The 27562-nt window shown below is 33.8% G+C and overlaps 1 protein-coding gene across 4 annotated transcripts in view; it reads right to left on the bottom strand.

Annotated features, from left to right (window-relative positions):
- LOC145684076 (potassium voltage-gated channel protein Shaw-like) overlaps positions 1–27562 on the bottom strand; it is a 748265-nt gene that overhangs the window by 63956 nt on the left and 656747 nt on the right. For all 4 annotated transcript variants that reach the window (XR_014131244.1, XM_081755938.1, XM_081755940.1 and 1 more), the window contains exon 3: positions 16302–16496. Coding sequence is in view for 3 of the 4 variants with exons in the window: in XM_081755938.1 (XP_081612064.1) it covers positions 16302–16496 (195 nt within the window). In the remaining variant the exon portion in view is untranslated. The remainder of the gene's footprint in view (positions 1–16301; positions 16497–27562) is intronic.

The following is a 27562-nucleotide window of genomic DNA, read 5'->3' as shown; positions in this document are numbered from 1 at the left end:
AAATTTGTTGGTACTAAATTCTGATAACCATATTATAGACATAGTGTTGCAATCTTTGCTATGAATTTTAGTGTATCATCAATAGTTAGAGCATATAAAAGATATATTTAAAACAAATGAAACAAAAATGTCAATTTCTCACATCTCGACAACCATGAATGCCGTCTACCTTTTAATAATTGAATTCGTAGTGGATTCAATGATGAAAAAATTAAGTTCATCCTGGTGAAGTGAAAACAATACTCAAAGTTTCGAAATGTAAGAAACTAAAAGCACGAAGTACAGACCAAAATCTAGAATATTTGTAATTATAATATCACGTATAAAGAAATTGCGAAAAAAATCTTTTATTATTTGTGTGTTCTTATCTTTTTAACTTTATTATTTAATCTGTTTACTATAGTTTCGTGTTATTTATTGTGTGTTTGTACTGCGAAATTGAGTGCTTGTTTTCTGACGATTTTCTGGAAGCAATGTAGTTGCTGTGTCGTGATAGGGTTAATTATATATTTTTTCTTTTTAAAATCCCTCACCGCAACTGTAAACAAAAATAGCTGCATTTTTATTATTGTTATTATTAGTTTTGTGAGTAAATAACTCATTGCTAGATGTCTGTTTGCCTGAAAAGAGAAAAAATATTTTTACGTAATTAATGTACGTATATTCTATATAAATATATATATATATGCATAAGAAAATATTTAAAATGTGCTGTGTTATTATTAACTTTTATATTAGGTAAGTTTTTATATATATGTTTGGTTAGTGAATATACAGTATATGGTTAAATATGGAAATGAAATTCACTTTTTTAATTTTGAGAAATGTTACCATATACGCATATTATTAGAACTTGAATATATGTTAGTTTTACTAATTTAACAACACAATATGAGTCTGAATATGAATAAACTTATTTATCCCAGATTCAGAGATAACTAGTCATTTTTTTCATTTTGTAAATATTTATGTTTGCATTAAATATATTGTCATAATTCTGATTACAATCTTCTTATAAGGATGTCAGTTATAGCAACTAAGTGAAACATAAGATTTATCTTTTTGTACTTTATCCTTTGTAACACATTATTAAAGTTAGTCTCTCTTTTTAAGGTTCAATATAAAATATACGATCTCTTTGTGACTACCTGTGTGATTAGTGTGTTAAACCTCACCAAATCTTTGGAATACGTGTTTAGCTAAATTTCTGAACACAGTTATGTGGAAGAAGTATTATAGTACAATAAATTGTTAATTTGTGGTTTGGCTTTAGTATTTGTGTATTCATGCATCCGCTTCTGTTACAATGTACGAAAATTCGATCATATTTTTCATATTCTGAACAATAGCATACTGACAATGTCCAGAATATATTTTCATTATTGCTCTCTCATTTATAAAATTCTTTAAACAACACGTTCCCCCGCATTTATACAGAAACTCACTGCTAGGTCAACTATTCATACTCACTTAACACGCAAAAGAAATACGTTTGATATTCCACACCATAGACTCAAGCAAACCACTGCAGCTTTTTCAGTATTAGCTCCAAGGTCATGGAATTCTCTGCCAAATGTAGTAAAAGAAGCTAAAACATTTAATTCCTTCAAGTAAATGTTAAAAAATGTGTTTACTCAACCAAAAAAAAATTAAGTACAGGTACCCATGACTTGTATTCTATTACTTCAACAACGTAAATGAAATCAGACTTTGCTACAACTTTCTTTATTAAATAATCATGCATTGTAGACATATTTAATCCTCCCCTACGCATTGTCAATGACAAGCATACCTTATTTTATCTTTATGTTATAGATCGGTTTGTGTTCGTTTTCATGTTTGTATTTGTATTTTTTTTCACTTGTAGTATTTGTGTGTGTGTGTGTGTATGTGTTTTGTTAAATGTACCACTGAATGTATAACTGCCATTTGTATAAATGAATGTATTTCCTTGACAAGGATTAGATGGTAGAGCAGCAATATGTTGAACCTCGCCCGCTTGAATAAAAATTCTTTCAATTCAATTCAATTCAATAGGGCCATCCTATCTTTACACCTTTGTTCAGATTAGATTTGTAACGCAAATGAAAATATTAGTATCTCAAAATAGATAATGATAAAACTAGTTTGATTATAAAGAAAATGTATCAAATGGGGAAACTACCCTTGTAACGTATATAAAAAAATCATTACTATTAGTTCACACAAAATTTCTTCTTCTATAAGAATTATTTTACTTTCTCAAAAATCTGCTTGAGTCAAGTATTAATTTACTTCCATAACACAAAGGTAGCAATAGGAAAATAACTCGTAGTTCAGGATGCATTTTGATAATATAGAAAGGAGATAAACGTATCAAGGTTACGTTCGATGATCATATTGTACATTGTGACCCATCTCCAAGATACTCGGACAGATTCTTTTAAAATCAGGGAAACAATTAAAAAAAAAAAAAAAAAATTAAATCACTTAAACATAAAAAAGTTGAATACAAATTCAAATTACTTTAAATTTGCTTCAGAGATGATAAGTAAATAACTATCACAAAATATCGAAAGTATCAGCAGCACATCCTTGTTCGAGATTCAATTAAATATTCTTTATTTTCTGCTTCGTTCCTTGATCTCTAATTTCTATTTTTCAATTTGTAAGTGAAGTGTAACAAAATTGAAAAAATTGAAGTTTGTTAGGTTGTAACAACTAGTTCACTTGATTGAAGAAATTTCTAAATTTACAAATTATCATGGCAAACTTGTTATTACGACGAATAACTTATTTGTCACTGACGCTTGCAAATTAACTTCAGACTAGTTGATTTTACTATTCTTACTAAGCTATTTAACTACTATAAAGATTTGTTTTCAATTTTGAAGAAACGTTTGTTGCAGTTTTTTCTTATATATATATATCAAGAAACCCCTGTTGACTGGTTGATTTAAACACTACTTACGTAGATCTGGAAATGGCTTTTGACCGCCTAAATTGGAACTTTTTGGAAGTTCTAAAGAAGATTGGGTTGGAATGGAAAGATCTAAGACTCATGAGAAACTTATATATGAACCAACAAGTAAGTGTTAGAATAGGGGAGAAAATGACAAAGGAGAGTGTAATTAGAAGGGGTGTTCGACAGGGATACTGTCTCTCGTATACATTACTTAATATCTAGAAGAGATTGTGAAAAAGAGCCTACAAGATGAAGACAGCATTTCAGTAGAAGGTAGAATGATTAGGTGTATACAGTTTGCAGAGGATATGACTCTTGTTGTAGAATCTGAAGAGAAAATCAACAAGATGCTAGAAAACTTGAGGAAGGGTTGTGAAGAATATGTTATGAAAATAAATGTTAGAAAGACAAAAGATATGGTGACTAGTTTCCGATACCTGAGTAGTGTTATTAGTAAAGATATGAAATGTGAAGGTGAAATAAAAGCTGTTAGGGTATCGGAGATGATGACTGGGAACAATCGGACAAGGTGTTAGAAAATCGTAGTAACAAAAGAAAGGCGTTACTATGAATATAAATAATGAATAATTGTGTTGTTTTAGGAATGTAAGCCATAAGTGGCTGATGTTATGCGTATGTTTAAGAGAAGCTAGGGCCAAATGTTGGTATTGATATTTGGGATTGATGAGCCAAGAGTGGCTAGTGATATCTTAGGTTGAAGAGCCAAGTGTGGCTTCTGATATTTTTAGGTATATGGTAAAGCCAGGTGTGGCTTATGTTATTGGACTAGTTTTGGGTTTACAGAAAGGTTTCTGTATTAAGTGTAGTGGTATAAGTCAATTAAAGATAGACTGTAAACAACAAGCGGTATAGTCATTCATTGATAGACTCTGGTAGATTTTGAAATTTAATTAAAAGTAAATATTTTGGGCTTGTAAAAAAAAATAAACAATAACCTAACAAAAGCACGAATAGAATGTCGAAAGAAGCCTTTAGAAGGAAGAAAATATGTGAGACCTTGCATAAAGAGTTAAAAAAAAAATGATTCATAAAATGCTTCGTGTGAAGTATTATACTGTATGGGGTAAAAACATGGACATTATGCAAAAATGATTAAAAACGACTGAAAGGTTTCGAAATGTGAGTGTGTAGAAAATTCGAGAGAATTAGCTGGGTCGAGCAGAAAACGAATGAGAGGGAGTTAGATACGGTGGGGGGAAAAGAACAATTTTAAATATTATTAAGAAGAGAACGAAAACCTGGTTGAGACATTGGATAAGAAGGAATTGTATCATGAGGAACGTGCTAGAGGGTATGGTGGCAGGAAAGAGAGGGAGGGTCAAAGAACACTACAATGAATAGACGGTATCAAAACAGAAAAATCGTACATGAAGACAAAGAGGTTAGCGGAAGACCGTGGAATGTGGAAGCTTCCCAATTGCAGTAAGTGACCTGGCAATAATGGCAGAATACGTATGATGTTGATACGTAGAAGCAGTACTGGTACAGTAGTAATAGTGATTCTGTCTAGAGAAATCAAGATTTGACTAGACCACTTGTACCAGTATTTTGAGGACAATATTAACATTTCCTTCGTGAAATAAGACAAAAAATGCACAAAGGAAAAAAATATCACAATATTTAGTTTTATTTTCATTAACCAGAATCAAAACTGTCCATTTCGATCAATGCTGCCAGATTTATATATCAAAAACGCACATTTGAATATCTTCATCAAAAGTGATAGTATTTCTCTGTTTTTATTACATGGTTTACTATCAATTTTCCCGGATATTCTTTCATGTACAATTGCTGAAACATCGAAAGCTCTACAGAAAAGGGAAAAAAAAAAAAAAAAAAAAGAAACGCACTCAGCATACTAGATAATAAAACAGAACGGAAATTGTATTTTGTACATTCTTTGTATGTTATATGAGGAATTCCAGTAAGCAAAATAACTTCTTTTTTTCTCCCCTTGCCTTTTGTATCTATCGTTCCCTTTACGGTACAGTTGAACGTAGTGAGATTTTTCTTCTTTTCCTTTTTGTGATAATCACTTTTTCTTTTTCTTTTTTTTTTTACGCTTTTATGATCTATAATATATCCACTCTCCTTGCTTGATATTAGGTGGAAGACAGATTTGAATAACTCTCTTTTGTAATCTGAGAGCAAAAACAAAAAAGGCAATTCCCCCCCCCCCCCCAAAAAAAAGCGTTTATTTCTCGTCGACAGAATTCGAGCTGTCATTTTTGTGTCGCTTTCTGTATGTGGAAAATATGTGTGATCAAAACATTTTTTTTGTTTTGGTTAATAACGACGTTCACAAACATATATGAATCACTGAAGGTTGTTTTATCTCTTCAGTCTCGGAGCTTTTACTATTGTGGAAAAAAAAAAAAAAAAAAAACGAAAAATTGATCTACATTGTTCTTCTGTTTGTTAGATTGTGTAGTTGTTATGTACAGAATGAGGCTATATATATATATATATATATATATATATATATATATATATATATATATATATATATATATGGGGAGAAAGAGAGAGGAATACCCTAATATTAATATGTTTTCGGGAGGGAGAGATTTACATTGTGTTCTGAGTTTGATTCCCGACTACCATTTTGCAACTGTTATTTCTGTTAATAAAAACGAATACTATAACGGGGACAGAGTTAAGAAACTGAATATTTTAGTTATTATAGTTAGCTTTATTATCTTGTGTATAAATATTTATCACTATTATTACGCTCTAAAAAAATACTGTAGTTAACAAGTACCGGTACCTACAGTTAAAGTTTTTTCTTCGTTTTAACAAATAAAGTTAATGAACCTAAACAAAAATAAAACTTGGAAAGATATCTTAAAGTACTGTAGTGATTCTTTTAATACTGGCTTCTTCTAATATCTGAGATATTGTTATCAAAATCTGAAAACAATTTTTTCTTCTGGAGATGAAAAATTTCTCTTATTTATATCGTAAATTGCTATTCATTAATAAATAAAATAATAAATAAATAAAATAAATAAATAAATAAAAACAGTAGTTACTCATCTCTCTCTCTCTCTAGCTTTTGTCTATATTAAATCCAAGTAGACTAAGACTATATCCAGAGAAATAAACCGGTGGGGAATTATATTTTTAAAAAGGAAGACACTTATTAGAAGGAAATTATTAGAGAGTAGCTAAAGACTGTACCCAGAAAGATAAGCAGGGGGGAATTATATATTTAAAAAGGAAAACACTTATTAGAATGAAATTATTAGATGGTAGCTGAAGACTGTACCCAGACTTTAAAAAGGAAGATACTCATTTGAAGGAAATTATTAGATGGTAGCTGAAGACTCTACCCAGACTTTAAAAAGGAAGATACTCATTTGAAGGAAATTATTAGATGATAGCCCAAGACTGTGCTCAGAAAGATAAGCAGGTGGGGAAGTATATCTTTAAAAAGGAAAACACTTAACAGAAGAAAATTATTAGAGGGTAGCCAAGTATGAACCCAGAAAAATGAAAATATGTTAAAAAAGGAAGACACTTATTAGGAGGAAATTAGTATAGCCCAAGACTGTACCCAGAAAACTAAGCAGGTGGGGAGTTATATCTTTTAAAAAAGGAAGACATTTATTAGAAGGAAATTATTAGAGAATGGCTCAAGAATGTACCCAGACTTTAAAAGAAAGACACTTATTAGAAGGAAATTATTAGAGGATAGCCCAAGACTGTGCTCAGAAAGATGAGCAGGTAGGGAATTATATCTTTAAAAATGAAACACTTAACAGAAGGAAATTATTAGAGGGTAGTCCAAGACTGTACCCGGAAAATGGAATTATATTAAAAAGGAAGACAGTTATTAAAAGGAAATTAGTATAACCCAAGACTGTACCCCAAAAAAATAAGCACGTGTGGAATTATATCTTTAAAAAGGAAGACACTTATTAGATGGAAATTGTTTGAGATAGCCCAAACTTTACCCAGAAAAAATAAGCAGGTGAGGAGTATTTATAAAAAGGAAATTATTAGAAGATAGCCCAAGACTATACTCAGAAAAATAAGCGTGTGGGGAATTATACCTTTAAAAAGGAAGACACTTATTAGAAGGAAATTATTAGAGGGTAGCCCAAGACTGTACCCAGAAAAATGGAATTATATTAAAAAGGAAGACATTTATTAGAAGGAAATTATTAGAGGGTAGCTCAAGACCGTACCCAGACTTCAGAAAGGAAGACATTTATTAGAAGAAAATTATTAGAGGATAGTCCAAGACTGAACCCAGAAAGATAAGCAGGGGGGGGGGGATTCTATCTTTAAAAAGGAAAGCACTTATTAGAAGGAAATTATTGGAGGATAGCTCAAGACTGTATCCAGATTTTAAAAAGGAAGACACTTATTAGAAGGAAATTATTAAAGGCTAGCCTAAGAGCCAGAAAAAATGAATGAATGGTCAATTATATCTTGAAAAATGAAGATACCTGTTAGGAGTCATGTCATTTTATCCTGATTAAACTTGCGAATTTTGGACGAAAGATCATACCTAATATCTCCTGGTATGATCTTGAAGCAGCTTGAGGAACACACTTATTTAAATGACTTGAAATATCATTTTATCCTGAATAAACTCGAGAATTTTGTGCAGATCTGACTCCCAATTTTAGCGCATCCATGAGAGCTTTATGAAAACACCAGTTAAAAGGAGATAAAAATGTTGAAAAGTCATTTTATCCTGAATAAATTTGGAATTTTGGATGAAAATGTTTCCTTATATTGGTACAGCCTTAAAGCAGCTTAAAGGAGACATTTAATAAAAGGAGATAAAAATATCTTGAGAAGTAATTTTATTCTGAATAAACTTGGAAATTTTGAGCAAAAATGATTTCTAATATCTCCTCGTGGTACACCTTGAAGCAAATTTAAGGGAAAATACTTATTAAAAAAAGATTAAAATAACTGAATTGCAATTTTATTCTGAATAATCTTTAGAATTTTGGGCGAATTTGACTCCTAATTTTGGCCCAAACCTTGAAGTAACTTAAGGAGAACACTCATTAATAAGAGATAAAAATGATAGAATCTGAGTAAACTTGAGAATGTCTGGGAGATCTCACTTCCAATATACCCATCTTCGTATGGTCTTGAAGCATATTCTCTGAGCTTATTTGAATTCTAAATATAACTCACTTCTCCCCAATCATGATTAAAACAACTTTTCCTGTATTTTTTAGCATGGGCGCTCTTGTTTACAAAATGGAAGTCAAGTAATTAAGAAGAGTAGGCGGTAAGAAGAAAGATACGAGTTTCCCCTCTCCTAGATTTTTTTTTTTTGTGTTGCCTCTTAATTTGGCAGGTAACTTGTGTAAGCTCTATTAACACTTTGCGTGCTCACCGAGGAGTACATCAGAATGTAGCATAATGGTAAATGATTTTTTTTTTCTCCAGTTCCGTCGAGCTGCCTGAACAATGCCATCTTCAATTAATGAATAAAATCTAATAAACTTCAGGTTTTAATGTTTTTTTCTGAATATAAGTGTTGTTTGTAAGTGGTATGTACCGGTACTAGTTTTCTAGAAGTATCTGACAAAAGAAATGGCAGGCGACCCAAAAGAGAAGCGTACACAGAATTCTTTAAGCGAACGAGTTCAAAAAAGTCATATCGTTTCAGGATACGTGCGATTTTTTTTTGAATACATGTCTTAAAATAATAAACTCTTGTTGATAGAGGGTTAAAACCCAGAAACTCTTCCCTTTCGTATGTAACTCATAACGAAACAATATTTCCAACTATGTTTATTTAACACTTTGGCACATTATATACATCAATGGCTCGCAAAGGGTTAATTGAATTCCCATATCTAATCTGACCCCAAAATATTTCTGTTTTATCCTCTCTGTTAATACCATAAAATTAGATTCTTGACGCCACGATTGTTAGATAGTAAAATTTAAGAATCATGGTAAATTAACAAAAAGATTCGGATTCACGTGTACACACGCAGGACCTAATTTCTCCATAAGCAATAACCGGTCTAAATTATTGGACTATTGTAAGCCCAAGGCAATAAATTTGTGTCAAAGTCGACGTTCAAAACATTGGCATTTGTCGGTTACGGAATTCCGAATTGAGAATTTCTGAAACATATATATATGCTATAGTGAAATAAAAATAAAGAAAAAAAAAGAACCAGAATTTTATTTGTTGAAATTTTAGTGCTGTATGAATTGATTTAGTGTTTTTTTTTTTTTTTTTAATGAGGTGAAGTAAATAAGCTAACTTCATATACAGGATGGTATTAAATGATGGAGACAAACTTCGAAAACGTATTCACTACATCAAATTTAGCTTTAAAAAAAAAGAAATGTATGTGTTAATATATTTAGTCAATAATTTCTGTTTTAAACGCCCTCTACTGATAACTGTACGTAAGGTTCTTTTAAAATGTTTCTCTTAACGATGTTGGATACCCGCGCTATCTTTGATTTTAGTCGATTTATTTATTTATTTATTTTCTTTGAAATAAACGGAAATTTTCATGGTAAGAATTTACTAATTTCTTCAACTCTATTTAAATGTCCCTTATTTCACGAAAATTACATTTTGATAATTTTGGTATTTCATAATTAAATTTAAGTAATATTATACTCAAGCAAAGGTAAATTTAGAGGAAGCAAACTGAAATTTAGAGGAAGACATGCATGTGATACTATGTTTCTACATCATAAATAATCCACTGAGGTGTCTGCTAGAACTTATTTTTCGTTAAAGAGTATAATTATAGTGGATGCCTCGGTAGAATATTCTCGAACGCCTCTAAACATCACCCTGATACTCGGACCTCACACGTGTGATACGTTGCAGTAACTGCATCAATACCTCAAGGTAAAATGAGGCATTAGCTGTCTGCCCTGTAGGCACAAATTCCTTGTGCACAGTGCTCTTACTATCGTAAAAAAAAAAAAAAAAAAAAGTTTTGGATTTGGACTGGTACAGTTTTGTGGCTTGAGAGTTAGGAGACTTCCACTCTGCATTCTGACGTTCTGTCGGTGGGTCATGTTGAAAAAACCATGTAACGATATTCAAGAGGAAGTTAGGGTCCCTATTGGCGGTAACAGTCAGTTCTTTGCAGTGACCAACCGTGTCTCTTTGTTGATCATTTGTTAAAGAATGAGGCACGAAATGGATACAGTCCTTCCTTTTGTTGATATCGTGGGTTATTGTTTGCCGCACACTTTCTTTATCCACCCGACAACTCCTCAGCAAGAATTTGCAGTGTCGCATTTCGGTCTTCCGTGATCAGTGTCCTCACCTTCTCCACCAATTCTTATATTCTCAATGTCGTGATCTTCGTGATCTCGTTCGTTCGTGATCTTCAACAGACTACCGTGTCCCTCCCTGCAAATACATGCGCACAGGATAAACAAGTGGCTCCATACACTTGTTGTAACATTTGATAAGTGCCTGTAGCAATCTTACGGAAACGCGCGCACAAAACTTGATGTTGGCTCTTTGTTCCATGTGAACTCACAACGCAGCTTAGCAACACCTGTATACATGCGCACAGGATAAACAAGTGGCTCCATACACTTGTTGTAACATTTGATAAGTGTCTGTAGCAATCTTACGGAAACGCGCGCACAAAACTTGATGTTGGCTCTTTGTTCCATGTGAACTCACAACGCAGCTTAGCAACACCTGTATACACTCACCACCTGCGAGTCAAGATCAATGCACTTGGCATCAGTTACTCACGAAACATTTCTTTTGTTTACACCACAGCTCACTTGCACAGCTGCGCCACATGTTGAGGAAAAGAAAATAGTCTCGATTTTAAATTTCTGTGCTGTGTATGTTATATTTATACGACGCACACATACAGTGGGTCAAATAAGTTTCCGTACACCGAAGATTGGTTATTTCAAAGTGTTATAATATCTTAAAATAAATAAATAATAAAACGCAATTACATTAGCTGAATTTGTTCGTGTCTACTTTTAATGTGTACACATTATAGTGATGGTATTGAATATACCAATAATATAACTGACGATTTAAGTTAAGTTGCTGAAAATTTAGGTCAAAAAAGTTTCCGTACACGGCACAAATATACAAAAGAATGAAGCAAAACACACACCAAACAGCATTTGCTGTAGTTACAGGTGACAGTAGCGTGCTTCATTAGTGATAAGGTACTACTGCAGTTACATTTGGGCAAGGGAGATGGGCAAGAGGCAGTAAAATGACGCGTCAAAATGGAAGTAGCAATTCCAATACGCGAACTAATTGTAAAATTAAGACAAGAAGGTAAGTTTCTTAGAAACATAGCAGAGACAGTACAGAAATCACATTCTACAGTACAATACATTCTAAATAGGTATATTGCAACAAATAATTGCAAAGTTCGACCGTGTAGTGGTCGTCCAACGAAGCTGAAGGATGATCATAAACGTGTTCTTTTAAGAACTGTTGGAAATGAACCCAAAACAAGTGCTCCAAAACTAGCTAGTATGCTTGAATCCAACTATGGTGTGCAGGTTGTTCCTGAAACAGTTCGTACTGTCATCAGAAAAGCGGTCTACAACGGTCGCATAGCCAGAAAGAAACCATATGTTAGTAAAGCGAACGCCAATAAACGTATAGAGTTCGCAAAAGCTCATGTGGACAAGCCATTTAGCTTCTGGAACCCTGTTTTATTTAGTGATGATAGCAAGTTCAATATTCATGGATCCGAGGGAACAGTTATTGTGTGGAGGAAACGAAATGCGCACATGGAGCCCCAGCATCTATCCTACTATAAAGCGTGGAGGTGGTGGTGTGATCGTTTGGGGGTGCGTGAATGCAGCTGGAGAGGAAATTTGCAGTTTATCGAAGGTACGATGGACCAACATGTATAACTGAACATTCTGAAACAGAATGTCCACAACAGTGCAAAGAAACTGAATATGGGAGCCTCTTTTATATTCCAGCAAGATAACGACCCTAAACATACTGAACGAAAAGTGAAAGAATGGTTGTTGTATAATGTGCCGAAACAACTTCATACTTCTCCACAATCTCCTGACTGTAATTCCATTGAGCATCTGTGGGATAAATTAGGAAGACGCATTAGGAAACACAATATTAGAAACAAGGACCAGTTGAAAAATTAATTACATGAAGAATGGAGGAACATCCCCTCTGCAACTACATCAAAATTGGTCACTGCAATACAGAAACGAATGCAAGAAGTACTTAAGGCCAAAGGAGGACCAACTGATCACTTACTGCGGTCGAAACGCAACGTGGCACCCTTATTTACGTGCATTTCTTTATGTGTACGGAAACTTTTTTGATTTATAATATGGCCAGTATTTCGTGTGTATTCGGCTTCTTCTGAATTATGTATTCCAAATGTTTTATTTTCTTATGTATATGCTTATTGTGGAATTCTTTATAGAAAACTCGTAGAAATTGTCATTTCCTTTATATACTTTGTAAGGTATATTACAATACATAACCGGATAATAACTGTACGGAAACTTTTTTGACCCACTGCATTAAATTGCGTTTGGTTTCTAATTAAGCATATTTTCATGTGAAATTTTTATTGATCTTGTGTTTGTAAAGGGGAGGAACTTTGTGGGGGAATTTTGTGTAAAAGTTCCCACAAGACCACGTTCCTCTGCTTTATATTGCTTCTATTCATTATGTCTTGTTAACTATGTACTCAGTGCTTATATAATCGTTCCAAAGACATCTATTTTCTGCTATATAATTCACACAAAAGGCTTGTTTCCCCTTATAATCGAGCGTTGCTGAAAGACTCCTTTGAACAGACTCTCTTTGAATCATGGCGTCATTGACTCACAGTCATGGCATAAAATGGTTCCTTAGTGTTTACAAAGTAGGTATTTTAATGTATTTGAGATACTGTTTTGTCTCAGTAGTGAAACAGTTGATGCACGAGGGATACGCAAAATTTTGGACTGTATTCGCACATTTGTTTCCCCTCATAATTTCCAGACAAATCATCCAGAAAGAATCCATAACTTGCGAAAAACGTCAGCGCCACCTATCATAATATATTTCTTCTCAATTCAGAGGACCAACATATGTCAACATAGCAAGGGTAATTGAACTCTTCTGTTGTAATACAGACGGCAAATTTTGTATTCTTTAAGGCAAGAAGAAATTAATACAACAAAAGCATTTATTTTTTAAAAAAAAGTGATTCTTATTAAACGCAAATTCACAAAAATTTGTAACTTTATGATGCAAATGTTCAAACTGTAAATGACGTTCATAAATATCGAGTTCAGTCAATTTTGAGTATCAACATCTCATATTTGAGTTATACTGTATTTCTCATTTTTAAAAAAATTATAGAATGTTTATTCGCTCCACCTAAGTTTTACAATTGTTAAGTGCTTTTACAAAAGGTGGTATTTTAGAAGGTAAAAGCGTATGATAAAAATTATTTCAAGCCTAACTTATTTACATTACATGGAAGCTTATAATTTATTATTATTATTATTATTATTATTATTATTATTATTATTTCAGTGGATTCATGCATTATAATACTGTAATTTCTTTTCGATTAGTAGTCGAGGAGGATGTTACAGCGTATAGGTGGTTAAGGTATGAAACTAATTGGCTGATATACAGGGTGTTTCAAAACAACATGACAACGTTTGGGGGTGATTTCTAACACCAAGATAAGACAAAAAGCATAGACAAACCTGAATGCACAAATGCTTCCTTTCAGAGTTATAGGCTGCGAAAAACATTAAAAAAAATAGCTTTAAGGGTCCATAGCTGCAAAACTATGGTACCTACTGTAGTCGGGTCAAGACTTCACTTAGAAACTAATAATGTGCCCTATTCAAAAATCAATGTTTCAGAATCATGCGGTACTCACGCAACAATTTTTATAAAGGGAGTTCGGCTACGGACATATAATTACGGACTGTATATGTACTCACCAACTATCTCTACAAAAAATGTTGCGGAAGTACCGCGGGATTCTGAAACGTGGATATTTGCATAAGGCACATATTAGTTCCTAAGTGAAGCCTTGAACCCATAGTTTTGAACGGTAGGTCCCATAGTTTTGGAGCTATGGACCTTTAAAATTCATTTTTTCATGTTTTCGGCAGTCTTTAACTCCGAAAATAAGCATTTGTGCACCCAAGTTGGTCCATAGTTTTTGTCTTATCTTGGTGTTAGGAATCACCTCATAAAAGTTGTCGGTGTTGTATTGAAACACCCTGTATATGTATTTTGTAGTATTCAGATGACTCCGTACAACACAAAATTTCATCAAAGGGAAGGTGTTCAGTCTCAAATTTATTAAATTTTAGGATTTTTATATACATATCATAATATCTTCTTCAAGGGAGTTCAAAAACCCCAAAACTCCCCCGTTGAGTACGTACGCCATTAATATCATATTATATATATATTTATTTGGCCATGAATGCCTCAAACTATGACTTTTCAGTAAAATCTAATCATATTTTGACTTTCCTCGAAATTGATCGACGATGTATAGAAGGTGAATCAATGTGTGTGGGGAAATGATTAATGATTTTTTTTTTTTTTTTAACATTATTACAAGTTTCCTTTTAATTACTATAAATACATGGACGAATACAGGGGTTTCTTGCTACAATTGGATACAACTATACGATTCACTTTCTTCAAATCAATGGGCGAACTATAAAGAGGACGTGAATGATTTGTATATATCATAGACGATATCCCTTGTACGAATTTAAGAAAATTCAGCCCCATGGGCGTGGGGGCTATTTAAATATTATTACCTGTTCTTTTCGATCAATTGGACACAGTTACGAAATTTTGGTGTGTAGGATAACTTCATAACTAGAAATCGAATACCTCATTCGTTTTACGAATTTTGGAACCTCACTCTGAATGGGAGGGGGTAAGGAAAATTTCTATTAAGCCAGTATTGATATGTTACGGTGATCGTTAGATTTTAATATATATTAATGCAATTATTAGAGAAAGAGTAAATGTGTTGTTATTGTGATTTAGTAATTGTAGAAAATTGAAGCTTTAAGCTACCAATGTATAGATTGAATACTATTAGAGCTGAATTTAATCTAAAAGTAATTTATACGTAAAATATACTTTGTATAGATACAGTTTTCCAAATGTCTTTTTCAGAATCCTATACTTTCCTAGATACGGAAACTTAGTTTGCGTTGATTTTATGACACTTTCGACAGCTTTTAACTCTGAAATGAAGCTATGTGGAATCCGTGTATGTGGAAAATCTTTGTTTCATTTCATCTAGTGAATTATTTATTGAAGTTCAGTACCACTCTTGAGGAAACATACGTCGGTAAAAATTTAAATTTTATGCTACAAGTTACGGGGAGGAAACTTCAGACATCTACGTGTGTGAAGCTGTCCCATCCTAATTGAGCACATTTTTTAAAAGTAGTATCAAAAAATGTGCTTCAAAAATACAATTCTTTCTTTTCTTTCTTTTTTTTTTTAAAAGTACTCCCCAAATTAGCGAGAAATTAGAAAATTAATTTGGGCGGGCTAGCTTCATGCTGTCCTCCAACTTGGCAACCCTGTTTCTACGGTAAATAATAGAGCACATTTTTTTTTGTTTTAATGCTTTTCTGGGCGCACGTTTTTAGCACTATTATTTGACACTAGTTTAGTAGCTTTCCGTTGGGTGGGCGGGGCTAGCTTCACGCTGGTCTTCAACTCGGCAACCCCGTTCCTACGGTAAATAATAGAGCACACTTTTTGTTCTGGTGCTTTTCTGGGAGTACATTTTTTAGCTCTATTATTTGGCTCTAGTTTTGTGGCACCCGGTTGGGTGGGCTGGGCTAGCGTGAAAAGCAGCCCAAATTAATCTTCTAATTTCTCACTAATTTGAAGAGCACATTTTTTAAAGTTTTGTATTTTGTGAAGCACATTTTTAGCACATTCATTTATTAATACTACTTTTAAAAAATGTGCTCAATTGGGATAAGCCAGCTTCACGCACATCAGATATCTGCATACAGGAATTAGTACATTATTCAAGTTTTCTTTCCTTAGTTTGTAGCTACATAACCTGAATTTTTACCTACGTAACTGTTCTCAAGAGCTATTACTGAAGTTAGTCTCATATCATTTTTAAACCATCCTTTATTATGAACGTAATTATATGCTAGGAAAAAGGTTGTTTAATTTCGTTAGTAGTTACATGAAATACAAACGTGCATTCATTAAAAGGGGTTTAGTATTCTAAGTGCAGCCATATTTTTTGCTTTTTTTCCCTACCCTTATTCCTCTTATTGGCTCCTTTCACACGAGGCGTTGTTGCTTACTATTTTTTGCGGCGACGTATCTTACCTTAGCAGCGTTCGACGAATATGGTTCGTCAAACAGCGACCAGATCTTTGGTTTTATTCTTTGCCACCAAGAGAGGTTCCCAGTGTGGTAGTCCTCTTCGAACCCAAATTTCCGCGCCAGTTCTTCGTCGCTCGGTTTCTCCGTGTCTAGGTCCAACCTGTCCAACACAGCCAACGTCTCCTGAGTATCTCGATGCTGTGGAAATACAAAACAATTTATTTGAGAAAATTAGATTATATATATATATATATATATATCCGTATAATTAGATAGAGTGACAGGTTTTTATTGCAACTTCAAGAATTAAGTTGGGTTTTCATTGTTTCGTTAGCAGCTTGCTAGAGCGCTTGTCATGCCATTTCGCCGGTATTTGGTGAGGAAGAGAAGCAGTTGCACTAAAATTGAACAATCCTAAATCCAAATGCGAGGAAATGGTGGTGTTATTCTAATGAGCAATTAATTTCATTGGTTATTTATCAATAAAGCTCTCTCTGAACAAGTAGCTAACGTATCCATGAAAATCCATGTTCATATAGAGTTGCCAGCAAAAGTGAATACATATATATTTTATACTAAATTAAACTCAATTCTGGAAGAAACGTCCCTGGTTTAGCTCCACATAATGTAGAATTGATAATCTCGAATCAGAGACTTACTTGTAGGGTCGACTTTAAGCCAACTGAACTATTTACTCCTAAATGGAGTCCCGTGCTAAGACGTAATCTACTCGTAACTTGTTATGTACCCAGAACAACACATAGCAGTACATACATATCTTATATTTTACAGAGAATAGCACAATACAACAACACAATCCAAGTTCAAGAGACCAGACATAAATTTTAGAATTTTTCCTGAGAATACTAGGAACTACGCCATCTGGACACAGAAGTTTCTCCAAGCTGAAAGGACTAAATCTTATAGTGGGGTGCACTATGTCTGAAATTACACATCCGTGTGCATTTCTTGTTAAAATTGAACTAACACTTGATTTTTGTCCTTCCGATGATGCTTTAAAATTCTGACACGGTTGCCATTTTTTGTTCGTTCAAATCCAATCCGCGAGTGCTGTCTTTAAAAGCCTATATCTCTCAAACTAATTGACCAATCCCCATGCAACAAACACCAAACGACATAGAATATAATAAATGTTTAAAAATTGACAAGAATTATTAGTTATCAATGAAATTAATAACGTGAGGAATAATTTTATTTCAAATTTTGCACATTTTATGATGTGTTTCCTTTATATTTTTTAAATAACAAGTAAACGGCAAATAATTGAGAACATCGTTGTGTACATTTTAAAAGAGTAATAAATTGTCTTTAAATTGTCATGTATATCATTCAGTTTGGTTAAGAAACAACGAAATTATAACAAATTAATATTTCCTTTTTTCCTTGATTTCCCCACATAAGCAGGAAACCGATACCTATAGGAAAACCAACCATGAATCCGTGATCTACTCTCCAAGACAAGTAATTTGATATGTCGCATGCTATACTCTGACAAACACCCCTATTAGTGCACTTAATGTATATCACCATTTATGCAAAACTTCTAGAAAGTTCCAGAAATAGCCATAAAATTCTAATGGAAAGTTCTAGGAGGCTCTTGAGGCTTCCGTGGCATTTTATTAAAACGTTCTAGAACTTTCTGTACTTTTTCTAACATTATAGATCTTTCTAGAACTTTCTCGAACATTCTAGAACTTTCCAAACTTTCCATTAGAATTGAATGGGGGTTTTAGAACGTTCCATTAGAATTCAATGGAAGTTTCTGGAACTTTCTAGTACTCGGACAAAGTATATAAGTGCGGCGGAAAGTGGAACTACTCACAGTTAACAGGAGAAACTTGCCGAATTTCAATTGCAACGTAAATATTGTATCTTATCACTTGCTTTACGTTACCTTTAGTCCTCTTTTGACTTATTCTTCGTTTCTAAAGTGTTTCCCCCAATTCTTTCTTGTATTTTCAGAAATGAAACTGTGTAATTAACTTACAAGATGAAGTCACCAAATCCGAAAGAACTTGATTATAATCTCTGTATCGTGTGCCAGGGTCAGAAAAGAGGAGACGTAACTCGAAATCCATTTCTTGAATCACTAGAAAAGCTAATAACAATTGCAGTGGACAGAAGCAAACTTGGTGATCTTCAGTATTCAACGGTCGCATCTCTTCTTAAACCGTTATCTCCTGAGCATCTGCAGGAAAAGGCAGCATTCTTCCACAGAGTCTGCTCTCTCTACTCTAGTTTACTCAACAAAGGACACTATGATAAATCAAAGCGGAGATATGAGGAGGCTTTAAAACATGGATCCGTAGTGTCTACGGTTGCTAAAAGAGGACGTCCATCGAACTTAACAGCGAATAGTGCAAGTTCAGAGACAACAGTAATGCTCTAAGTTCAACAAGGTCTTCTACCTTTCCATTTGACAGAAACAAATGCATATTTTGTCAAGAGGCTGAGGGTGAACTTCATTTAGTGCAGACGTTACCAATGGAGCAAAAAATTGAGCGTTGTTGAAAATAGTTCTGATGAATTGAAGAGTCGCCTTCTCGCTTTGTTGAACAAACCCGGAGACGCAATTGCATATGACATGAAATACCACTTAAAATGCTTGGTATATGCTGAAAGAAAATCTTTATCAGAATCACATGAAACTGGATTGTTAACATGTTCGGCAGACGTTTTGGCTGACATCGAATTACTAAATATCTTGCAATGCACATTTTATCGGAATAAAGATGCTATAATAAGTATGCGGGATGTCAATACAACTTATCTTAATCTTCTCTCTGAGAAAAGTGAAAAGATATTTCAAGGCAACTGTAAGCGTCATCTGAAATCACAAATACAGAAGAAGTTACAAATGTGAACTTTGTCCGTCCACCACAAATGAACGCTCCTGAGAATCTCTGCGTTTCCAAGACGATTGAAAAGGTCGTTCATAGCTTCGAGAACATTTCTCCTGGTGACGCAACTGCAGTACTCAAAGCACCACAAATAAGTAGTGACGAAATCCTTGCCTTGACAGTTCATGTGTTGGTTGATGCAAGGCTGTAAGTCAGAGATTCAGACAACACGAGCTGAAGAAGTTAATAAAACCGTGACCAACTTATGCCAAATGATTGTCACTAGCTGTAGATTTGATCGTCAAATTAAATAGTAATTTCCGACAATAAGCTGATACACCATTAACCATTGGGCTTTCGCTACTCATTCGTCATAAAACAAGAAGCAAATAGCTCGTAAATGCATTGAAGAACTATGGAATTGGAGTTAATTATAAGAAAATAGAGGACATTGAAGTTAGATTTGCCCATGCAATGCAGACAGAAGTGAGACAGTATAATAATGTTCATATACCTCCATTCACAGTTAAAGAGAAGCCAGTGTAGTTTGCTATTGATAACATCGACTTTAATGAAGATACAGCCACAGGAAAAGACACTTTACACGGAATTTGCATCGTAATGTATCAAAAGCAGTATTTCAATGAAGTAACGATGGTTCAGAAGTTGCTCCTCAATCCTGAAGGTAAGATCAGTCACGAAAAACTTGCTCCAAGTGTGCGCATTCGTCAGTTTTCAGCTCCAGTTTCTCAGCCACAGACTCACAAAGGTTATTGTATTTCTAAACCAACTGACGAACTACAGATGTGCAATGACAAGAGGACATTGTGTGGATTATGTCATCATGTGCATGCATAGCAAATTCAGCACATGTGATTCACAAGAAGAAATGAATGTTGTGGGCCAAAACCTGTTGCGAAGTTCATGATTCCTTGGACATCGTACAACGCTTTTCTGTCCGAACCAGTTAACAAGACCAACGTTTCCTTATTGTACCTATTTTAAAGATGTTGAATTATTATTATTATGAAGTCTGTTAAAGCAAATAAAATTGTGTTTCACAATATTTAACATTATTGAATTAACACCAAAAGAAAACATGAGCAAGACGTAGGAATAGAGGATAATTTACTTACATGTGCTTGCACGCTCTGAATTCGGTTATCAGAGGTAAAAGCAATAACTAGAGTACCAATTTTCGCTAATCAGAAATATCACCCACGGATCAACATAATAGGTGCTTACCGGGTGTAAGCGAAAACAATGTTTTTCGCTATGGTAGCCATTTTGATGACTGCCATATTGGATTCGGCCTACCTGTCAAACTGGAACCACTTCTATTCCTGTTTCATCGTATCATAATATCAACACATCCAACTGGAAAGATTTCAGCAAAGTGACTCTTTGGTTATTTCATTGCTATTCATGTGGGAAAATCAAGCAAAAAAGGAAATATTAAGTTGCTATAATTTCGTTGTTTCTTAATTAAACTGGCTGATATACATGACAATTTAAAGACAATTTATTACTCTTTAAAAAGGTATACAACATTGTTCAATTATTTGCCGTTTACTTGTTATTTAAAAAAAAAAACATAAAGAAAACACATCATAAAATGTGCAAAATTTGAAATAAAATTATTTCTCACGTTATTAATTTCATTGATAAGTAATAATTCTTGTCAATTTGTAAAAAAAAAAAAAAAAAAATTCTGCGTCGTTTGGTGTTTGTTGCATGAAGATTGGTCAATTAGTTACATTCTTTTATATAATCTTTTAAAGACAGCGCTGTGCATTCGCGAAGGCGGCTATCTTTGATAGCCGCCATATTGGATTCGGATGAACGAAAAAAAAAATGGCAACCGTATCAGAATTTCAAAGCATCACTGAAAGAATAAAAATCAAATGTTAGTTCAATTTTAACAAGAAATGCACACGGAATTACACAATACCCCCCACTATTATTTGAGATCATGATTTCAACAATATTATTTGAACAGTTTGGCAATTATGTCCATTGATTCTGAAATGTTTAAACTTAGACAAAATTCGAAAGAAACTTGCTTAGAAAAAAAAAGTAAGAAAAGTAACTTTTCTCATAATAAAAGGGCAAAGTATCTATCAGTAATATGCCTCATTTACAGTTTATGATTGCAAATAATTTTTAGAAGTCCAAAAGAAGGTAATTTGATTTCAACGGTGCACTTAAATTGACTTTTCTGGGTAAAATCAAACTAATATTTTTAATATATCAATATCAATATCGGTAATATGCCACTAAAACGTGTGGTATTGTGACTACGTGTGGTATTGTTGGTGAGGAACGCGGAACGTCGATATCTCGAAGTTTTGTTCTGGCCACTTCGATAACTCGAACCTTGATTACTCAAGAAACTCGATAACTCGAATTTTTATCTGTTTCCTTCAGCTTCGAGTTATCGAGGTCCCACTGTATTTTATATAAGTGATAAAGAAAAACTAAACAAAATAAATAAAGGTTCATTTAGAAAAAAAACATTCTTTAATCTTTGTTATACGAAATGTCAATGTCAACTGTACTGTTGTTCGTAGAAAAAAATAAATAAATAAAAATTGAAGAGCTAGAAGAGCGCTATACCTTGCGGCTGCAATTCGAATTTAATAGCGTATTAACTTGAATTTTGATATTAAATTATAAATCGCGATAATTGAGACATTCCTGTTTATTTAAACACAAACTAATTATTTGCTGAGCAAAACTATATATTTTCATTAAAATTCAACACGTGCTACAGTTTCATTAACTAACTCTTTGGCTTCATCAGACACTATGTGATACAGGATAACTGTACAATCGTATATACATACAACAGCTAAGATATCTTTATTTTTTATCCCTTCTGTTGTGTGTATATTCGATTGTACAGTTATCCTGTATCACATAGTGTCTGATGAAGCCAAAAAGTTAGTTAATGAAACTGTAACACGTGTTGAATTTTAATGAAAATATATAGCTTTGCTCAGCAAATAATTAGTTTGTATTTAATTATAACAAAGCAAAGGCTCTACTTATGGAAAATATAACTTAACTCATGTCAAAAGAATTCTACAATTTTTTTTTTAACAATTGGGAATTGAACTACAATTTAGCAGCACATGGATTTAGCAGCACATTTGATTTATTCTCAATTGAGTAGAATATCAAGAACATCTGTAATAATAATAATAATAATAATAATAATAATAATAATAATAATAATAATAATAATAATAATAATAATAATAATATACATCTCATCAACTTATAGTCATTAAGAAAGAATATGGCAATTTTTTTATTGTAAGATCACTTACGTTTGAGTAATATACAGGGTGTGCCATTATATATATGATGTTTCAAATAGTGCGGTAAAGAAACTAGCAGCATAACTTGAACATAAACACATTACTCTCATACCTTTCCTTACAAGAATTTTAATCTCTGTTCTCCATGTCATGACCCACAAATGCACCATCCTAATCGAAATATGCCTGGAGACGAAGAGTACAATTGGCACAAGGAGCTTGACAGACATGTACTGGTATCCTGTGGAACTCTTCTGCGATAGCATCTCGTAATTCGTCCAAATTGCGTGTGGGATATTGATATACTTTGTCCTTTAAAACACCCCATAAGAAAAAAGTAAGGTGGTTTCAAATCGGGAGATCGAACAGGCCACTCCACAGATCCACGTTCATCGATCCAGCGGTTCGGAAATGTTTCGTTCACCCACCCTCGCACTGGCATACACTGACGGTTTCTAAGTCTAGTGACGTTATTACTCTCAGGCTACATAGTGTTGCCATATTGAAACTTTTTGTTCAAAATTACAAATACTACAGTGAGTGAAGTATCATGTACATAATTATGGGCCATACGAAACACCAATCTGAGTATGGAGTGGATTCTGTCTTAAATGACTAATAATATCAAAACAAAACATAACGAAAACAAATAAAAATACTCTAAATATATCATTCAGACTAACATTAACAATTAACAATGACTTCAAACTCCAAGTTAACCGGATCCTCCCCACTGGCCTAGTCGCTAGCGTGTGTGCGCCTTTGGTACACATGGTCCCAGTTTCGATTCTCGGTGCTAAAGCATAAAAAAAATAATTTCATAATCATTCACTTTCATTCACCAACCATATCCTGTAGCATAAAGGGACTAATCTTGGCAGTTAAACTAAAAACAATCATTGTTTTATTCCACTTATTTTCAAGTTATTCTGAAAAGAAATGTTTTACAAAATTACACTCGTTGTAAATATAGTTCATTACTCATATTGTTATAAATGTTTTTAATCTGCTGTATCTTAAAGAGACTAAAATTTATAAATAATTAATCAATGCATATCTACTCATATCTGAAATCGAATCTGAGATCTATTTCGAAAAGCCTCTTCTTGATATCTATTACCATTTTTGCTCATTGGATATCAATATTGATACTGGAAGTATAAATAATTTTTTTTGGTCACTTCCGATTTCAGTAAAATAATATGGATGTGATTATATGTTTTTTCTTGAGACGCTGAATCGAGTCCAAGAAAACATTTGAAGCTATATTTTATGGTTTTGACTCCAATACGATAAATGTTGAAACCGGAAATGGTTTATTCCAAACTCCTTCCGGTTTGAATAGAGGGTTAATGGAGACGGTAGAATGTATTCTTGGGACGCTAATGTGATTTCAAAATATCACTGCTTGATATATCCTACATGTTTTTTTCTCAATGTTAATTGATATTAAATTAAAATATCACTGCTTGATATATCCTACACGTTTTTTCAATGTTAATTGATATTGAATCAAAATATTACTGCTTGATATATCCTACATGTTTTTCTCAATGTTAATTGATATTGAATCAAAATATCACGGCTTGATATATCTTACATGTTTTTCTCAATGTTAATTGATTTTGAATCAAAATATCACGGCTTGATACATCCTACATGTTTTTCTCAATGTTAATTGATATTGAATCAAAATATCACGGCTTGATATATCCTACATGTTTTTTTCTCAATGTTAATTGATATTGAATCAAAATATCACTGCTTGATATATCCTACATGTTTTTCTCAATGTTAATTGATATTGAATCAAAATATCACTGCTTGATATATCCTAGATGTTTTTTTCTCAATGTTAATTGATTTTGAATCAAAATATCACTGCTTGATATATCCTACATGTTTTTCTCAATGTTAATTGATTTTGAATCAAAATATCACGGCTTGATATATCCTACATGTTTTTCTCAATGTTAATTGATATTGAATCAAAATATCACTGCTTGATATATCCTACACGTTTTTCTCAATGTTAATTGATATTGAATCAAAATATCACGGCTTGATATATCCTACATGTTTTTCTCAATGTTAATTGATATTGAATCAAAATATCACGGCTTGATACATCCTACATGTTTTTCTCAATGTTAATTAATATTGAAGTCTGGAGTATTAGTAATTTCTACTATTTCCAGTTTTAGTAATGTATTGTGGACAGAGACGGTATATTTTCTTGAGACACTCAATCAACTGCAAGAAGCTTCTTCTTGTTATCTATCACCGTTTTCGTTGTACGGCTATTAACGTTGAAAAAGAAAATACTAATATTTTACATTTTCGGTTTCAGTTTAGTAAAACACGTGGAGATAGTATCTTTTCTTAGGAAGTTAAATTGATCGAAATAACCACACTCTCATCTCTCTTACCGGAAGTACTAGTAAATTTCTACCACTTCGGTTTTAATAGTGCCACGGGTGGAAGTGATATCTTTTCTTTACACGCTGAATCTACTCCAAAAAAAAAAACCGCTTCTCGCTATCTATTACCATTTTTCAAAATATGGCGATTAACCTTAAAACCGGAAGTACAACTGAATTTTACTACTTCCGGTTTTAGTAGAGTTATACGGGTGGAAATGATATCCTTTCTTTAGACTGTGAATCGATTCCATGTAACACAGGGGTAAAAGTGAAGGGAAACGCGATGTCACCTTAGTTCCAGAAAATATCTGTGGCGTCCCCCCACTTTCTAAAAAACAATGGGCAAAGATAGGTACGGGGGTCGGTATGACTTCATGCGTCCCCCTACCTTTTCAGATCCACTTTTACCCCAGATGAAATCACTATGGTCACTATCGCTATAAAGGCTTTTGTTCTATGGCTATTAAAGTTGAAATCGGAAACGATTAAATTTTACCATTTACGATTTTCCTTGGAGGTTAATAAAGGAGATGGACGCTATTCTTTGGACTCTGAATAGATCCAAAAAGCCGCTTCTTAATATCATCTAATTTTTTCTCTATGTAGATCAATGTTGAAACTGGATGTACTATTAAATTTTAATTAATTTTAACTTTAGTAGAAAGTTACGTTGATGGTACGTTTTCCTCAGACGTTGAATCGATCCCAAAAACACCGCTTGTCGCTATCGACTATCGTTTTGTTCTTTGAGCCACGATACCGTTGAAACCGGAAACGAATTATTTCTACCACTTTCGGCCTGAATAGGTAGTTATCAATTTTAGGACACTGAATCGAGTGGAAGAGAACCCTTCTTGATATAATATCTTACTCTGATACCTGTCAACAGACAGACAGACAGACAGATAGCCGTTCTATGTGACTTTAGACACTTATGCGTAGCATAAATGGTAAGTTTGAAAAAAATGAAAAAGGATAGGCGGAAAAGGAGTTAGAACCCGATATCTCCTGAATGCGAAAAAAGGAATTGTTCCCGTAATATTTTGAAAGGTCAGTTTCGCCTGACATCAGCATTGTTAACGTGATTTTTACAGAATGAACATTTTCTACTACTTATAGATGCCAATTGTTATGTCTATTTTACAGGGGTGACTATACTTTACAGGGATTTACTTATTTGAGTAGGGATGCGCACGAGACAAGATTTGTGCCTGTCTCGTCTCGAAAATGTGCTGTAAAAGTGATGTCTCGACTCGAAAAATGTATATTTTTCTATTGGAAGAGCCGTGTCTCGACTCGAATTTTGTCAGGAAAATCTTGTCTCGACTCGTCTCGTGCGCATCCCTATATTTGAGTATACCTTTTACCCAGTATTCGTAGATTTTTTTGACAAAAAATTTCCGACCAACGACAGAGAAATTACCCTTTAAAACAGCTATATACAATAGCCGTCCCTCGGGCCACCTCCGGCCCATAGATCCCTTTATTCCGGCTCGCTTGGCTCGTTATTGAAAATGAATTTCTTACGTAATTTCTTTAATCGTGCTGAAAGTTTTTCTTGAAGAACTGTTGTCCGCTCTTGAAAATATCCTGCGTGTTGGAACATCAAGCGTAGAGTGTACCACCGAACAGTGGCAGACTGGTCAAATGTTCCACTAAAATGGTAAATAAATAATTTTTCTGCTTTCCTATAGTAAGTAAATATTTTGGTTACCGATTTTTATGTTCCATTGATATTAATGGAAAACGGACGATTTTATAAATTGAATATGGTTATTCAATTCATGTGAAAATGTTGTACATTGTCTCGTACGGCCCTCGACGCCAGTAAGTGCTCTGTGGTTCGCCCACTCCCTGTTCCAACTTTCACATACCTGCTTTTAAAAGGAGCTATCGTTCATGCCATTGGTAAAAGGTGGCTACATTTGGATAAATTTCTTGCGGTGCTTCTTATACTAATTTGAGATTTCTGAATCAATGGAACTAATATACTGTAAAGGGTGTGTAAGGGGGAGGAAAAGACTACCAAAACTCCACCTGCATACAATCCGTCAGAAGTATAAAAGTGGGGAATCTAGCTCAATTGGCAGGCACTAGGATCGGACGGCTGTCCTTTGAAGTAAATGAACATGTTGATACAGATGAAAATAACAAGGGTTTTCTTGAAAAAGAGAGACTTCGCTTGGGAAAGGAAATAGGGTTAAGAAAGGAATACCTTCATCTTGACGTCTGGGCGTAAAGCCGACTCTCCTTGGTGCTCTGGTTCGGTGTCCACTGGCTTGGCTCCACACTTCCTAAGTGGCCCTGGTCTCACAGCGTCGGCGTTGTCCTCTCTCAGGTTATGCTTTAGTCTACTGGTCGGAGTCCAACAGCGACTCCTCTACTCTCCGAATCTCAATCGCAACTCTCCAAGGCGGAAGTCTCAGGTGGTATTTAAAAGAGGACCCAAGGCTCGGTGACTATTCTAGGTGAGCCAAGAAGCGAGTCCCAGACGTCACGGGATGTGTGGTAAAGATAGTGGGAAGAGTCAGGATAGTGTTTATCATAAATTTATTACAAAACAATAATAACAATTACATAAATCACATCACAATTGTAAAATGCTGATTCAGCGAATGATAAATCAGTCGGTCACCGGCTTTTCAGAGTACTAGTCC

This window comes from Thermobia domestica, chromosome 4 (genome assembly GCF_964235325.1).
Source record: "Thermobia domestica chromosome 4, izTheDome1.hap1.1, whole genome shotgun sequence".
NCBI lineage: Eukaryota > Metazoa > Arthropoda > Insecta > Zygentoma > Lepismatidae > Thermobia > Thermobia domestica.
The sequence above is the reverse complement of the archived record's forward strand: the minus strand, read 5'-3'. Positions and strand labels throughout refer to the sequence as shown.